Raw genomic sequence first — 18888 nt, 5'->3', positions numbered from 1 at the left:
GCTACAATAGAGAGGGATGGCTTTATGCTGTACAGTAAAGCATTAATGTGAGGAAGGAAGGACCAGTAGAGGTCTTTTGTTGTAGAGGAGCTACGCAGCTACTTTCATTATAAAAGAGAAGGTGGGAATGGTAGGGGTGGAACTGGAAAGAGATAGAAATTGTGTGGATGAAGTGTTAGAGTGGACCCTCAAGATATGAAGTGAGTAGAAGTGTTGTAGGGTCTAGGGAGCAAGCATTGTAGGTGAGTAGAGGTTGCAAGATGGGAGAAAGATGGTTAGAGTTAAGGAATGGGTGAGAAGGTGACTACTATGAAGGTGATAAGTAGAGGAGGAAAGGAAGAGGGGAAATATAGGTGACAGCTGTAGAAATTGGGTAGGGTTGAGGGGTGTGGTGGTTGAAGGATGACCTATGATACACAAGTGGGGGTGGGGTGGAGATAAAGAGAAGAGATGACTAACATTGCAAAATGAGTTTGGGGTGGTGAGAATCTGGGGAATGGTAATAATAATCCTGATTACTTTTTAAAATAATAATGATATAAGAGAGGATGGGCAAAAAGGAGAGAGGGAAATGACGTAGTTGGGTAGGTTGTAAGAGTGGGTGGCTTACACACAGTCTACCCCACTTCCCCATTTCACTTTGTGAAAGAAGGAAAAGAAATGTATTGTGATGGAGAGGAGATAATTTGATGGTTCAGGAAAATAATCATTGTAAAGTGTGAGTTGAGAGGACAGTGTTAAGAATGGAAGATGGATAACAGTGATATGGTTGTGGGTACTAAGAGCAGGGTAAGTTATGTTAAGGAAAATGGATCCTGTAGTTCTGCTTACATTTAATTACAGCAGCAGAATAGTGCAGTTAGAGAGATGATGGGTGTGTGGGAGTGTCTTGTGGAGGAAATAGGGCAGGGGTGTGACAGTGGTATGCACGCCTGCACACACACATACATACACACACACACACACACACACACACACACACACACATACATACACACATACATACACACACATTGTGTTTCAAAAATCTTCATTCTCTGAGTTGGAGAAGTCTTCTTCAAAACCACATATTGCCAGTCATTTTAGTCTTTTGTCATCTCCTTGAAGTTCAAGAGCCTGATGTCAGCCTTCACTACTTTGTCCCATGTTTTCCTGGGACTCTTCTCACAAACTCCATCCACATTACATGTCTATCAGCACAGCCTTCTTTTTTACATACTACATTTAACTCTTCTTATGCCCAGTTTTTCTCCCAATACATTTGTACTTTGTCATTCATGCACATTTTCATTGCACATCCAACAGAGCATGTTGGCTTTTCTTTTCTCTCCAATCTTATATGCTCTCCAATCTAATATTCTCTCCATTCAAGACCACAATGTTGTATTTATTAAAAAATAACAAAGTTACAATTTTATTTCATTCCAGACAACAATGATCTTGGAGTTGTCAGTCCTGGTGAAATTTCACCCATTCTTCCTGCCGTTGGAGAGAAACTTCCAGAAAATACAACAAAATTTTTTCTGGATGCCTTTCTAGCTTATCTGGTATCTGAGGTGAGTTCATTTGGTCTTGGGATTGTGTTGTTATTTTTAATCAGAATAAACATCTCCAGTACTCCCCACAACACTGTTAGTTCCCCCATCTCTACCAACTTCCTTGTTAATTATTCACATTCTTGGTGTTGTTGCTGTCCCTTTTGACTCTTGCTGTAACATTTCGTTGCTGTTGAATAAATGAATAATTAAATTTGTTGGATTACGAGTCCACATTTTATGCAGTTATTTTCATTGTCCTTGGGCAAGAGATTTAATTGCATTTTCCAGCAATTTACTCCTGCTATAGAATGTGTATCAGCTGTTCTGAAATAATAACCTGCAATAGAAATAATCATCAATAAAGGTGCATTTTTTTATGTTATCTACTTAATATTACAGAAACTAAAACTACACATGTTGTAAAGTTTTTAGAATTCCTGAAAGGTTTTTAAAAAAAAGTGTAGATTCTTGAAGCATAGAAACAGGATATGATTAATTATTAAAATTAGTAAGCTAATGATAACTGAGTATCTTAGTTGCCACAAATAGATTGGAAATAACAATAGAAAAGGTATGTGTTGGTCGTACTTGAGATAAAGTAGTGATTATTTTGGTACTCTTTTGTTGAAGACCTGTCATGGGGTTTGGATTAGTATCTTCTTTATCTTACTTACAGACTGGAGCTTGAAATCTTAATTTTTTCCCCCGTCAATTTTCTGATGCAAAATATCAATGTTCTCAGAGTTCATACTTGCCACTCTGTGGATACTCACTCATTTCATTAATGTCAGCCATTTTGAATTTAACTTCGTGTTAGACTTACTGATGCTTTCTCACAGCTATATACTCTGTCTCCTTGATAGTTAAATAATAATTCAACTCTGGTTCATTGTGTATGAAAACTTCATTCCATAGTGAAATGTAATTTCCCTTTTCTCCTCATATATGTCCCGCTGTTCTGTTTTTTTTTTTTTTTTACTGATTTCTTTTACTTTTTACTAATTTCTCTTCTGTTCTGATTTAAGGATTGTCTTGTCTCTCATTTGTAAATCCTTTTATTCTTCTTACAAATCTAATTCAGTTAATTTGTCCACCCTTTGGTTGAGATTTTCCTAACATCTCTTTCAGGTTATCAAAGTAGAATGGTTGAACAAAAGTATGAGGGAAACCAGTTTTGTATTTTTATTTGACAAATTCAAAAGTTCTTATCTGAAATGGTTGCTACCTGATTTTGATTTTTCACGCAGTATATACGACCCTCCTTTAGGTAAGTCTCTTGCTTTCCACTAAACTTCATGAAAAAGATTCAAACAATGATAGTAACAATTTTTTTCATAACCTATTCTTAAAACTTTTGAATCTATACTTTCATTAGTTCTTCCTATTACACTCTTTTACTTGTTTCAGTCATTTGACTGTGGCCATGCTGGAGCACCGGCTTTAGTCGAGCAAATCGACTCCAAGACTTATTCTTTGTAAGCCTAGTACTTATTCTAGCGGCCTTTTTTTGCCGAACCGCTAAGTTACAGGGACGTAAACACACCAGCATTGGTTGTCAAGCGATGTTGGACACACACAGGATGGGCTTCTTTCAGTTTCCGTCTACCAAATCCACTCATAATAATGTTTAATATACTTGTTATTTAAAGAGAAGAATTTTAGTGATATTAGTGGGATGAAAGAATCCTGAGATATGCAGCTCTAGCAAGGAAATTTTGGTAGACAGAAGGTATTATTGAATATAGAGCTCAAGAGAGATAAATTTTAAGATGGATAGTAGGAATATAACCATTAGATTTGAGTGGGTTGCTGATGAGATGACATTGAATTCTTTTAGTATTGATGAGTTCTGCTGTGCAGGGTGCTTTACTCACATATCTTGGTTCACTCTGCTGAAAACTAGGTGTTACTCTAACTTTGCTATTGAAATTTAATTAGTTCAATCATTTGTTTAATGTTTAGATTTCTATGTTACCAAGTATTTGAATCTAAGTTTTGAGCCAAGATTTTACGGTGGATATTGTTCCTTTTGCAACCCTGCTACCAAAGGAAAAACGTGATTAATGTTAAGCTATTAGTGATCAACATTATCTGTTGATAAGTGTGTATATGTAAGTATGGATGTGTGTGTGTGTGTGTGTATGTATGTATGCGTCTGTGGAAACACACACACACACACACTCTTTCTCTCTCTCTCTCTCTCTCTCTCTCTCTCTCTCTCTCTCTCTCTCTCTCTCTCGCTCTCGCTCTCTCTCTCTCTCTCATTTTGTATCTTCTGCTTTGCTTTTCAGAATTACCAAAGAATCGGAGAATGCAAGACCTCAAAAGTCAAGATAGGCCATTAAATATTTCAGAATGCCGGGATTCCTTTGTCCGTTGGTTGTCTACATTTGTGATCTCCACAAAGCGAACTGAGAATACAATGACAAAGTAAAAAAAAAATCCACTTTTCCAATCCCTCACACATTTTTCTCTCTCCATTCCTCTCCATTTTCTTTTATTCTCTCCCCTCTTCCTGGTCTTGTCCTCTCTTTTCTCTCCTTCATTCCTCCTCTTCACTTATTTCTTCTATGATCTTTTTTACACACACTCACATGCACTCTCTCCTCCTCTCCTCTATTCTGTTCACTTTATCAAACTCATGTATATGTGTGATAAATTCTATACAAGCCAGAATATTATTTTGTTAAATTTACTTGTGACATGTGTGTCGTTTGTAAGATTTTGATATTCGGTTTTGAATCCCTTGAGTTAAACTTGCTAAAATGGTCTGTAGTTCATGTGCTAGCATGCTGCTGTGTCTCTGGCTAAAGGATTAACTCTAACTCAATTAATTTCAGTGCAAGTTATTATCACTAGGTGAAATACTGCAAAAATATAGAAAAATTGATGAGTTATTCTTTGATTTATATTATTGAGTTTAACTTTAGCCTGTGGGGTTGCGCTGTAATTGAAGCATCAGCAATGTGAAGCCTTACCACCACTTATGTACTAAATCACTTATAGTAAGCTTGAAAAGGAATTTAGTAATTATTTTAAAATGTATTGTTCCCTGCAAATAGGAAATATTTAACTGTCAACTAAGTTAAATGGATTATGAGTCAATGGGATGCAGGCCATTAAAATAGCCTGTTAATTGAATTTTGTCCCTTGTACTTTTTTCTTCAATATTTAGATCAGTGGTTCCTAACTGGGGTCCATATAAGATTTTTGGGAGTCCACACAGCAAAATAGTAAATTGGAGATCCACAATAGTATTTTAGGGGCCCCTGAAAAAATTTTGCTTTAGATGTATATATTGGTATGTATTGCAAGAAACAGCTAAGCTTCTTTCTCTAATATTATACATAGTTCAACCTGCACAAGTTAATGTGTGAAAAGCAAAATAAGAATTTTGCAAGAAGTTTCTATAAAACTAGTTTTTAAACATCGAATGGCTATGGGTGATCCACCAGAATAAAATAGTAATCAAAGGGGTCCATAGATAAAAATGGTTGATAACCCCTGATTTAGATGGATTAGCAGTAGCATAGCATCAACATCCAAGAAAATATAAGATATGCAGTTTCTAGTTTTATTGCAACAGAATTGATGCTTCCTGCGAATATTTCACAGAGACTTTTATTGTTGAAGTTTAGCTAACAATCAGCATTTCTGTTTGTGTGGTTGTCTGTTTTCTGATAGTTTTTTTTTTTGCCTGTTTGAAATGCTTTACAGATTCTCTGAGTGGTTGAATTTATAAAGTATATATCATGTTTGTACATGCGTGTGTAAATAATACAAAACATAAGATGCTGTTGACACTGTTTGACCCTGTAATTACTTGAGGTGCGTATAGATCTGGGGGTGAGGTAGAGTTTGTAAATGTAGTCCCTCTCTTCCCAATTAATGTCTGTGCTTTGGCCCTTTTTCATAAGTTTAACTAATCAGGTTCCCATTGTAGCATGTTTCAAACTCATCTTTTTTGTCTTACTTTTTAGGGGTTTGTCCTGTTCTCTGCTGACCGAGCAAAGTCATCAAACGGAAGTAGAGACGTGTGCTGTGAGTGAACCAAAAGCGGACAGTGACCAGCTGGTACCCGGAAGTGCTGCCAGTACTTTATCAACAGGCTCACAATGTACAGATAACTCTACAAATTCTAGTATATATAACGAAGACCATAGTCTTTCAGAATATGAAATTGTGAAATCAGTTTTGTTTTCTACCCGAGAAAATGTCAACGTTGTCCATGAAGCATTCCGACAGGTTTGTACTTCTTCAACTCCTTTTATTACATTATCCAAGGAAAGAGGGTGAGCTAGCAGAATTGTTTGAGTGTCAGAAAAGTGTCTTGCAATATTTGTTTTGACTCTTTATATTCTGAGTTCAAATTCCACTGAGGTCAGCATTGTCTTTCGTCCTTCTAGGCTTGATAAAATAAAATACCAGTCATGGTATTAACTAACCCCTTCTCCTCAGAATTGTTGGCCTCATGTCTGAATCAGAAATCATATTATCCAAGAAGAAAACAGTAGGCTCATTACTTAAGGAAATTTTTTTGGTGTTGTTTAAAAGAGAAGCAGATGAGATGGTTACTTATCCTTAATGAGCTGGCTCTATTGCACATATAACCACCTGTTTTAGAATGATGATTGACACATGTACACAATGGTGATATTGATGTTCTTAGTAAATATGAACAAGTAGTTCTATAAATCTTATGATTTTGAGGAGATGAGGGGATGAGGGAGAAAAAAAATTAACATCTTTCAGAGCATAGTTATGGTTTAATAGAAGGAAAGGAAGGATGAACCCAATTGTTGAGTTGAAGCCAGAACTTAATTTTATTATGGAGTTAAGCCTATATGTAGAACTACTAATTATTAAGAACCTGACTTTATTTTGTCTGTTTAATATAATCTTTCTGGAAATGGGAAAGAGGTGAGATGCAGTGGAAACTAATGGTTTGGATGGAACTTTTTCAGGAAGAAAAACAAAAAGCAGACAATAAATACATTGCATCTGTTTTTGTTTCTAATCTAATTTATGCTCTCTCAAGACATTTCTTGTTTTCTAATTCCATTGATTATCCTAAAATCTTCCTGGAGCTCTCATGGTAATATTGAACACATGCTTGTATTTGCAGATGCTGTTTCTAAAATTGGAAGAATTTAATTTAGTCTTCTTTCACAATTTCATGTTTGGCCAAGATAGTATTTAAATGTTATTTAAACCCAGTAATAGAATATTGACTTAGGTTCCTTCTAGTTCACAATTTAATGGTTCTTGTTTAAACTTTTGTCAGTACCGGTAATTCAATGCATCTGAAATGTTTAAGATGATTTCATTTTAGAATGGTGCAGTATTTAAGTGTTTCATTTTTCTCTTTATTGCTTCAGTAATGAGTTGTTCTCTCTCTCTTTTCTTACCTGTCTTGGCTTCCAGATAAATTAAATGCTTTATCAAAGACCTAGTACAGTTTATTACTGTGTGCATTGTACAGACTCTTTATTCTTCAGCTGAGAAGTTGTCATCTTATCTAGTTGGGTAGTGTTGTAGCGAGAATTCTTGCCAGACAGTTTCTTTCCATGTGTCACCACTGCCTGGATACTTCACCTGCATGTGGTGAGAGTTGTAAAATGAGATGTTGGACACAGCTATGGTGAAGAAGAATAAATTTGTAATTTGAATTTACCCATTGAATTAATTTATAATTATTGTCCTGACAGAAATGAAATTTAATAGTATTGAGAATGAATTTGATAAGTTGGAGGAAATAAATATTTTAAAGAAACAGAAAAACGGAAATCCCAATACATTTCAATTAGTGTTTAAACTTATGTCCACACACACTTATATATATAAATATAAGTGATGAATTTTCTTAAAGTGAAGGCACATGGCTCAGTGGTTAGAGTGTCAGGCTCACAATCATGAGGTAGTGAGTTGATTCCTGGACTTGGCTGTGCATTGTGTTCTTGAGCAAGACACTTTTGTTCACATTACTCCAGTTCACTCCACTGTAGAAATGACTTATGATGTCACTGGTACTAAGGCCTTTGCTTTTACTTGGATAACATTGGTGGCATGGAGAAGGGAGACTGGTATGCATGGGTAACTGCTGGTCTTCTATAAACAATATTGCCTGCATTTGTGCTTTGGAGGGGAACTTTCTAGGTTCAATCCCATGGTCATACCCGAATTTTCTTAAACTACTGTGCAATTATTTTCATGTTCATCAAGAGCTAATATATAGCATAGTTAGTTGGGAAAAAAAATTGAGATTATGCATACAATGAGACAAGAATTTTTTTCTAGTTGTCTCTTTGTTCTAGTTATCTTCTAAGGAAGATAACTCTAATATAATGACCATCGAAATTTCTTTTTTTGAGGGGTGGGGTGGGGGTGTATTTTGTGTAAGGGGAGGTAATTATCTTATGCAAAAAGTGTGACAATCAATTACTTCTAATATGTTTTCAATTTCTTTTCTTTCCAGGCGTTGTTGTTTTCTTTTAACCATGCTTTAGCAATGAGAAGAGTTATTGCTGTCTATAAAGACTGGTTTCAGGCAGGTATCTTTTATATATTCCACGTGCGTTAATGCAACAAAAGCTACTATATTCCATACTTATTTTTCGTCATTTTTCTGGATCAGTCTCTCTCCCTTCTCCTTCTCTCTCTATGTGCATATGATATAAATATATATATATATATATATTAAATAAATAAATAAAACTGATATCCATTTTTTTAGACTATATACTTTCAATACAAAATATCAACAAACTTCCTACAAGAAATTGAAGCCTGCATGATCTGCCAACTGGGCAACCAGAAAGTTATTTAACTTTTTCAAAGTATTTTTTACAGTTTCCTACAAATAGATATTTGTTCTTCTTAACATGGAATAGCACTGGATACCTCTTAGAACATTTTCTTTTGAAGCAGATCATCATCATCCTCCTCATCATTTAATGTCCTCTGTTCTATGCTTGCATGAGTTGGATGGAATTTGAGGTAGATTTTTTTTCTATCACCAGTTGCCCTTCTTGTTGTCAGCTCTCATCTGTTTGCAAGCAAGATAATATTTCCCCATGGCCAGACAGTATTTGTTCTTTTTACATTTCTAAGTTCAAATCCTGTTGAAGTTGACTTCGTCTTTCATCCCTTTGGGGAGGAAATAAAATAAAGTCCCAGTCAAATATTGCAGCTGATGGTATTGACTGACCTCCTTCCCCCAAATTTCAAACCTGTTACCTATATTAGTAACTGTTATTATTATTAGTGTGTTGCACTCATGATAATGAGATCATGGTTTCAATTCCTAGACCAGATTGTGCGTTGTGCTCTTGAGCAAAGCACTTCATCTCACGTCACTCTGCAATCACTTTGACACCTGACACATGGCACACTGTGCATTTTTTCAGGCAACATCGATTTGATGGAGTGAGTGAGCTAATGTACAGTGCATACATTTGAGCACTATAAACAAATCATATTTGTGGAAGTCATTTTGCAAAAAATCTGAACAGTTATATGTTGTCTTTGATGGGAGAGTCCATCATTATTATTATGTTTGTGAGGACGATGAGCTGACAAAATTGTTAATGCTGGGCAAAATGCTTAGCAGCATTTTGTCTTTATGTTCCGAGTTCAAATTCCACCAAGGTCAACATTGCCTCTCATCCTCTCAAGGTCGATAAAATAAGCACCAATTGAACACTTGAGGTTGATATAATTGATTAATCTCTTCTTCCAAAATTTCTTGTCTTGCATCAGAATTTGAACCCATTATTATTATTATTATTATTATTATGAAGGCAGTGATCTTGCCAAATCATTAATGCTGGTTAAAATGCTTAGCAGCATTTCTTCTGGCTCTTTATATTCTGGGTTCAGATTCTGCCAAGATTGGCTTTGCCTTTCGTTCTTTCAGGTTCAGTAAGATAAGTACCAGTTAAGTAAGCACAGGGGTCAATGTAATTCACTAGTCCCCTTTCCCAAAATTTCAGGCTTCGTACCTACAGTAGAAAGGGTTAATATTATTTAAATATATTCTTTTGTGGAATTTATTACAAATGAGTAAAAACAACATTGTTACTGTTAGTGCCTTACCTATTTTTCAACACTATTTACAAATGTTCTTGGCCTACCTTATTCACTGGAATAGCTCACTTATTCCCTCTTGTGACATGCAGCTCCAGCATTTCTTGTATGTCACACTGACTGTTAAGGTTATTAGCATAATATTTTTTAAATGCTTCTTTTTCTTTTAGCTTAGTAGAAAGGGTAGTTTCCAGTTACGGGGTTAAGTTGTAATATAGTTCCATTGTACTTAGCATATTGGAGGTGCAATGACCCAGTGGTTAGGACAGCAGACTCACGGTCATAGGATCGCGGTTTCGATTCCCAGACCGGGCGTTGTGAGTGTTTATTGAGCGAAAACACCTAAAGCTCCACGAGGCTCCGGCAGGGGATGGTAGCAAACCCTGCTGTACTCTTTCACCACAACTTTCTCTCACTCTTCCTGTTTCTGTTGTGCCTGTAATTCAAAGGGTCAGCCTTGTCACACTGTGTCACGCTGAATATCCCCGAGAACTACGTTAAGGGTACACGTGTTTGCGGAGTGCTCAGCCACTTGCACGTTAATTTCACGAGCAGGCTGTTCCATTGATCGGATCAACTGGAACCCTCGACGTCGTAGGCGACAGTGTGCCAACAACAACAACTTAGCATATCAGTGGTGTGTATATTAAGAGGATGGACTTAAGTAATAAATATTTTATTTCTTCTGCATCTGTTTTTCAGGTGCTACTTTTCCATTTGATTTTCTATCCAACTTTTTTTATTCTTTTTCGGACATCCTTTTTTTTCTTAATAGTAAAATTGCTAATTTCAGTTTGTAACAAAAATCTGTATGTGACAAACCATAACACCTTGTCTTTACTTTAAATCAAAACTAAAGTTTTGTGGAACGAGAAATGAGACATGTAGCAAGATTATTCCTTATTTCAATTATCATATTTAAAAGAAAAATTAGACATCTAATTAGCATAGTAATGAACAAAGCCAATATTTCTCCTCCTTATATCATTAGATCTTTATTAGGCTGGCTAGTTTATTTATTTATTTATTTTTTATTGGCCTATTCTGGCAAAAGGGATTCTACTATTAGCCTTCATAACTAGTGAGATCAATGTTGTTTGACAATGCTCTTGAATCTTTGCAAGTCATGGTTGTAGGTAAAACATGAGAAGCAGGGAATGGGGGTGGGGTGGTGTTAGTGGGCTGATGTTCTACAGTGGATGCAACAGCTTTGGCACATACATATGCATGTGTGTGTGTGTGTGTATATATATGTATATATATATATATATATATATATATATATATATATATATATATATAAAATAATATTAGGGACAAAATCCAAAATTACAGGTAAAAACTCAATTAAAATCAATTTATAAAAAATTAAAATTAAATTGAGCTTTACAGATTAAAATATATATAAATACATAGTTTTAGGGAAAAGAACCAATTTCATGAACTCATCGATGAAAATTCACTATCACATATAGAAAAATTAATAATTAAAAGCACAATAAACGAGTATAATATAATACAAAGTAAATATCATAAGATAAAGATAATAATTATCTTTATCTTATGATATTTACTTTGTATTATATTATACTCATTTATTGTGCTTTTAATTATTAATTTTTCTATATGTGATAGTGAATTTTCATCGATGAGTTTAATAAATTGGTTCTTTTCCCTAAAACTATATATATATACATATATATGGAAAAACACCCGTTTAGTCAATGACTAAGAATTAGGGACAGGTGTAGTGGTGGTGGTGGTGGTAGTAGTAGTGATGATGAGCATTCTGTTCTTATGTGGAGCAAAATCTGTCAGATCAATGGCAGAAAGCTGTAGAAGTTCAGTAAGGATTTGTTAAGTGGTTCTTCAAAAATGTATGCTGTCAGAAAGCCTCACCCCACCCATTAAGACCATGTATGTACCCCACCAAAAACAAACAAACAAAACAAAACAAAAAACAGCAAAACAAAATACAAAGCATGTTGTGTAGACTCATGCATCTGTCATTCTGCTCAACATTTTGCACTTTTTTTTTCTGCATCTTCTCTGACAGGAAATAAAGAGTGAGGGGGTTGACTAGTCAAGGATGAACCCAACTTTCTTCTGGTCTTTCTTCCCACCTCTTTCCCTTTCTCTCCCTCTCATAACAGTTTGTTTCTCCATTTTCTCTACCTTTTCTTTCTCTCTACTACAATATTTGTTTACATTTTCATTCTTTGCATGCTTTTTCTTTTGCGTTTTTGTAAATACTTATATATATAATAAACCCACAATGAATATGTTTATATATTTTCATGCATGTTACCTATTAATTGTATTTCTGTTTTATTGTTTCCTTTCAATCTTATTTCAACTTCAACATTGATGTCCTGTAAACCCCACTTCCCTTCTTTTTTTTAAACATTATATTGGTTTGTTTCATGAAGTATAAGTCTTCAATGTTTTTAGACTGATGGGTTTCCAGCTGCATGTCCAATTTAACCATATGCAACATAGCAAACTGCTAAAAGGCCAGACAGTAGTTTATTCATTGCATTATGCGTCAGAGGAGGACTATTTTAAGTTGATAGTTTGTATTGTCATTGTCAGCAAAGGGTTTGTCATTTTGGACTTAAGGCCTTTTTTTGGCCTTGATAAGTCACATTTCTGGCAGATTGGTCACTCTCTTAGACATGTAATGCTACAGTTCTAACTTGTAGCCTGCATATTCCTGATTTATGCCTTGTTCACTGAGAATTTGTAATAAGGTAGGGTAAATAATATTGACTGTTCTTTGAATTAGTAGAATAAACCATAATACTATAGTGTGAGTGTAGGCTGTGGATGTTAACCACACACACTACTTGTGGCTTTTCACTCAATTTCATGGAAATAGATTATGATAGGAAAGTTTTTCGGTCACTTGTTGGCCTCTAATTCAGTCTATAATCTAATGATTCATTCAGTCTCATATAAGAATAAATAAATCTATTTTCTTTTTATTTTCTCACTTACTTCATCTTTAAGAAAATAGGAGGGAAACTGAAAATTATTCAGATAATTTATAAATGATTTGAGCTATAATAATAGAAAGATGTGCCAGATATATTTTGTTTATTTTTAGTGGGAAAGAGTTGATTGCTTAACCATTTAATTTAATTTAATTCAATTTGAATAAATTGACATAGTTCCATTGGATCCCGTTGTAACTTATTCACTCTTTAATTTGAGGAAATTGATGCACTTTGATTAAAATATGTAACTCCGTTTAAATTTTTTTTTTTTTTTTTGTGTTGTTCATTTAAAAAGGAAAGGATGTAGTAGTGGGTGGTTATTTTTTTGGTGAATTAATGTATTTTCGTTACTGAAATTTGTTTGCTTTTGGAAAAGTTAGCTTATTGAGTAAATAGTCATCAAATTAAATTGAAACAAAACAAACCTTATTATTTTTTCTGAATTGCTATTATTAAGGCATTTAGCATGAATAATTGGCTGAGCATCTTTGTATTGTCATTCCTTGTTTTTTTAATTAAAATTTGATGTTTACTATGTTGTAAATAGAAATATTGAATGAAGAAGAAGAATAATGCATGTTTTTATGTTTACTTTTTCCTTTCCTCCTGTGTTTTTTTTTTTTTTTGTACTGTTATGTGCCTACTTAGCTATAAACTAACTTGGAGACATTGTATGGAGTTTGTAGAGCTGCAGATTTTCTTAACTATACCAAGTAACTTGGGCACTGTCTGATACTCAGTTATATTTGACAACTAATGACTTGACCAATGTTATTACTATTGAGTTGCCTTAACGAGCTTAGATTGATTAAACACACAATAGAGACCTGTTACTTATTAGCTGTTACTGTTTCATCTCAGTTGCAGTTCATACTCTTCAGTGATTTTATTCTAAAAATACATGTGACTCCATTTTAACCTTTAGCACACTGCATTTTCTCTAGAATTGTTTCCCTTGCTACTGCCCTGTTACTACAGGGAGAAAACTCATACAGTGAGATGATGCACCTACAGTGTGCTAAAGATTAAAAGTAGCAGTACATTTGTCAAACTGGTAGAGCAATTACAGTGAGTTGATGTCACTCACTTGAGAAGCTTCTTTATGTGCTATTTCAAATGTTGATGTTTCTTTGTTTACGGCTGATTCAGCTTGCACATGTGCACATAAGTTTGCATATGTGAAGGTGCATACTCATATAACATTGAAGTCAGAATTCATAAAAAAAACAACTTCCTTTAACCTTTTAGTATTTAGACTGGCCTTATCTGGCCCAAATATTCTACCTGTTTTGTGTTTAGACTGGACAGGTCTGGCTTCTCACATGTACTGTACAATGGCATTCTAAAAATAAGCAATCATATCATTAATATATTGAAGCCACAAGGTAATGGATGAAAAATTTTAAACAACATGAATAAATAAGCAATATATTTGACAAAGTAATCTGAATGCTAAAGGCTTAGAAAATGGACGGGTCAAAAATCTAAAGGAAAAACAGGAAAAATAATGTTGAAGATTTATATAATTGTAAATCTACTGCTTTAATGTCATTACCTGTTTAAACTCTCATAAAAATTATAAAGCCATACATGATTGAAAAGACCTGTGGTCAAAGAGATTCAAACCTTGACCATCATAATATTTTTTTTTCATAAAGTGAGAATAGGTTGCTATTTCTAACAAGTCAAACAACTAAATAAAGGTGCCTTTATTGGCTTGATACATAACTTGTTGTTTCAAAGAGTGTGGATTACAACTTGATACATGCATATAAGAGTTACTAATGTTGAATACTTCTTTTTAACTGTGTTAGCATCATCAATATTCATTCTCTTATTTTAATTTTCTGTTTTCTTCATCTTTTTAACATTTTGTATTTTCCCATTTTTTTTCACCCTCCCCCATTTTCCATTTTTATTTTATACAGTTTTATTATACATTTTTGGTTACACTGATTGACAACCATTTTAATATATATATATATATGATATTTATATAATATAATATAATATATAATATAATATATAAATATAAATATTTTGCTTGATGCAGCAGCATGCCGAAGAACTGCCGGTATTCATGCAGGAGCCAGTGGATGAGGGTCAGGGGTGTGGGCTGAGGGAGGACAACACCGAGTTGAACCAGCATAGTCTTTCAGATATAATGGAGGAAGATGTAGGTAACCTGGCACTTTCCTCCCCATCCCTTCTCCTTCCTCTTTATTCGGTCAACACTCAGGAGATACATACATACACTCACTCATCGATTCACTCTTACTCCACACACACGCACATGTATATATCTCTTCATGTATACATACATACATACATACATATATAATCTGCTCTGGTTGCTTTTTTTTTTAAAACTAGTTATATATCGCTTACCACCCCACAATGTTTTGTTCTCTATCCTTCACAATACCTACCCATGTCTTTGTTTATAAACAATTTTCGTTATTCTGCTAGTCTTGCAATGTCATTTATTGTGCTTCCTAATTAGCAATTAAAAAAAAAAAAAAATTGGGAGGTGGGGAAACAAGTTAGTTTCTTTTTTTTTTTTGTATTCACAATTAACATGGGTTTTTGGTATGCTTATATCACTTGTCACTAACATTATTATTGTTATTTGTTGTTGTTGTTTTTGTTGTTGAAGGCAGTGGAGAATGGTAGAAGTGGTATAGTATGCCGGGGTAAATACTTTACAAGATTTAGTTTTGTCTTAACATTCCGAGTTTGAATATCACAGGGGCTGAAGTTGTCTTTTACTCCTCCAGGCATTGATAACATAAGCAAAACATCAACCTATGATAGTTGTTAGTAAGTTAAGTTCTCGAGTCATACTGACACACATGAGCTGGTTCCTCTGTTTTCATGGTGTATATATTACCCACCTGGATAGGATGCTAATCTATCACAGGATTACTCATTTCGAGTTCTAGCTAAGTTGACTAGAACAATGTGAAATGAAGTGTTTTGCTCAAGAACACAATGCGTCACCAGTTCCAGGAATTGCAACCACAATCTTACGATTATGACTTCAGTACCCTAACAACTAAGCCACCTGTCTCTACTAATGTAGTTGTTAGAGCATTGGGCCAGATGTCTTGCAGTATTGGTTTCAGCTCTCTGCATTCTGAGGTCAAGTTTTGTCCTTCATCTTTTTGAGGTTGATGACTCGAGTAGCAGTCTATTACTGGGGTTTGATTCTTTTTTTTCTTTTTTTTTTTCTGTTTCTTGCTCCTTTCTGGGAGAAATCAACTGTAGTTAGACCTGAAGAGAGATGAGTTTCATTAGCGTTCATCACAGCAGTGCTCCCTATGATTCCACATTTAAGGGCCTCGGAAAGGGAGAGTAAATACCACTCTAGTACTGGCAACTGATTCATTTGATGTTACCCTATCTCTTACAAATTCATAGCTTGTTATCAATATAAGAAACTACTGCTGCTGCTGTTGGGCAGTGAATTAGGATAATCATTAGAGCATCAGATAAAATGCCTTGTAATGGCTCTTTATCTTTTGAGTTCAAATCCTACCAAAGTTGACTTTGCTTTCATCCCCCTAGGGGTGAGTAAATACCTGTCTAATACTGGAGTTAGTGTAATCAACTATTCTCTCCCCTCAAAATATCTTGCCTTGTACCTATATTAGAAGTCATTATTGTTATTAGGAGGTAGATGAATGGCAGAATCAGGAGAGCAGTGGAGAAAATATCTTGAGATATGTTTTGAGCTCAAATCCCACCAGGATTAACTTTGTCATTTCAATGAACCTCAATATATTTGACTGGTGAATGAAGGGCAAACTCGTTCAAAGTTTGTGGCCTTGTGCCTATATCAAGGATCATTGTTGTTATTAAGAATCTATTTTTACCTCACCTTTTTTGGAAAAGCTGCAGGGATTGCTGACGTTGAAGACAGTGAAGCTAAAGGGATTTTTGGCATTGAAATGCTGCTAATGCCAGTTTAACTCTTTGGAGTTGTTTTACCCTTTAGCATATAAACTATCCATGTCTGGCCCAAATATTCTGCCTGTTTTATCTTCAAATTGGCCAGATCTTGCTCCTCCGACTTACAAAACAATTCCATTGAGATCTTGAAGCTACAAGATTATGCATGATTAATTAAAAAATAGTGTGATTAAAAGAACATTACATTTGACAGAGTAATCTGAATGCTAAAGAGTTAAAAAGTTGCTGTTGGTATATCTCTTACTTGTTTCAGTCAGTTGACTGTGGCCATGCTGGGGCACTGCCTTGAAGGATTTTAGTTGAACAAATCAACTCCAGGATTTTTTTTTTTTAAAAGCTGAGTACTTATTCTATCAGTCTCTTTTTGCTAAACTACTAAGTTAAACATGTCAATATTGGTTGTCAGCTGGTGGATGGAGTAGGGGACTAACAAAGACACACACATAAATATATACTTATCTATACAATGGGCTTCTTCCAGTTTCCATCTACCAAATCCATTCACAAGGCTTTGGTCGGCTTGAGGCTATAGTAGACACTTGCTCACGGTGCTATGTAGTAAGACTGAACCTGTAACCATGTGATTGGGAAGTAAGCTTCTTACCACATGTCGAAGGTAATGGTGTGAACTAGTCCTCCATGAAGGAGGAGAAGGTTGCAGCATTTCATATGCTGTTCTCTATGATGTTTGTCTAAGACAATTCAAAACTCTCCTTAGAGGTTGGTGGTATGAGTTCACTTCATCTGAAATAGATACCATTGATGGCAGAATTTACTGTTATAAAGTGTGGAAGCATTAGGAATTGACAGGTATTTCATTGATTTGCAGTTTATATTTCAGCCATGTAGTGTGTGAGTGAGTGTGTGTGTGTGTAATTTGATAGCAACACAACAGTATTCTGTCCAAATTTAGATGTTTCTTGCTTACTTAAATCCTATGAAAGCAGAAGACAAACATTTCCCTGGTGATTCAGGAGAGCAGTTGAAGTGTTGACTAAAGTCAATACTTGAATTAACTAATATTTTAGGGTGGGGAGTATTGAATTATTCAACTCTAAATTCCTCCTCTTCAGTGTGTGGATGACTGTGTCAACTGGGCACCATACAGCCAACTGAATGATCAGTCTGTGTCTACGGTTGTCTATAAGACAACCAGCTGAGTGACCAGTCTGACTGGATCATTACGGTACTAGAAGACAACAAGCATACTATTTCACCCTGAACTCATATGGTAGTACCACTACTGTTTCAATTGAATTTGTCGTTATTTTTCTTATATTAGGTATAAAAATTTTCTTTGGAAGTAGGTTCATAGACTGTCATTCTCTCTTGCTTATCATCCTCCCTATCTCTCTCTCTCTCTCATCATCCTCCCCCTATCTCTCTCATCCTCTCTACCCTCTCATCCTCTCTACTCCTCTCTCTCACTTATCCTCCCTACCTCTCTCTTCTCCCTACCTCTCTCTTCTCCCTACCTCTCTCTTCTCCCTACCTCTCTCTTCTCCCTACCTCTCTCTTCTCCCTACCTCTCTCTTCTCCCTACCTCTCTCTTCTCCCTACCTCTCTCTTCTCCCTACCTCTCTCTTCTCCCTACCTCTCTTCTCCCTACCTCTCTTCTCCCTACCTATCTCTCTCTATGTCATCCTCCTCCCCTTCTCTTTCCTCATTTCTTTGCTCATTCTCTTTTTCCATTCTGATATTTTTTTTTCCTTTCTCCATCCTTTCCGACTTTATTTTTTCCATTACAACATAACTGCTCCCTTTTTTCACACTCACTTCTATCTTGCTCTTGTCTTTAATGATGGTTAAGCTAATTTGTAACCAAGATAACAAGACTTATTGTTTTGTAAAATTGTAAAATGAGGTGAAATAACCAATGTAATCAATATATCCTATGAGTAATGCTAAGCTGCCTCTGGTAAGATTTGAACTCAACAGTAATGAAACACCATTTTAAGTAGCATAAAGCAAGTTATTCACCTGTCTACCAACTGAGTCAGCAGTATTGTTAATTGAATAATCAAAAAATATGATAATAATAACCATCATCATCATTAGTGTACTTATTTTGCTACCCACTTTCCCACTATCATCACTTCGAGGTTTTCATTACATCACTAATTGATTTACGGTACTTATTCATGTTTTCCCTTGATTAAAATTATATTTGAAGAATAACACATTTACCAAAACTGGTTCTTATTTTGTTGATTCCTGGAGGGATGCAAGACACAATTAACCCTTTGTAAAAAAAAAAAGAAAAAGAAAAGAAACAAAACAAAAAAGAAACATGAATT

General features: G+C 35.0%; 1 protein-coding gene across 1 annotated transcript in view; it reads left to right on the top strand.

The window, feature by feature from the left end:
* LOC106883134 (ral GTPase-activating protein subunit alpha-1) overlaps nt 1-18888 on the top strand; it is a 289144-nt gene that overhangs the window by 43147 nt on the left and 227109 nt on the right. Inside the window, 6 exon segments of the mRNA XM_089359945.1 lie at nt 1429-1556; nt 2667-2805; nt 3830-3968; nt 5519-5783; nt 8014-8085; nt 14673-14795. Of these exon segments, the coding sequence (XP_089216071.1) occupies nt 1429-1556; nt 2667-2805; nt 3830-3968; nt 5519-5783; nt 8014-8085; nt 14673-14795 (866 nt within the window).

The sequence above is a fragment of the Octopus bimaculoides genome, chromosome 11 (genome assembly GCF_046866305.1).
Source record: "Octopus bimaculoides isolate indiv1 chromosome 11, ASM4686630v1, whole genome shotgun sequence".
Taxonomy (NCBI): Eukaryota; Metazoa; Mollusca; class Cephalopoda; order Octopoda; family Octopodidae; genus Octopus; species Octopus bimaculoides.
Note: the sequence above shows the minus strand (reverse complement) of the source record. Positions and strands in the feature narration are given on the sequence as shown.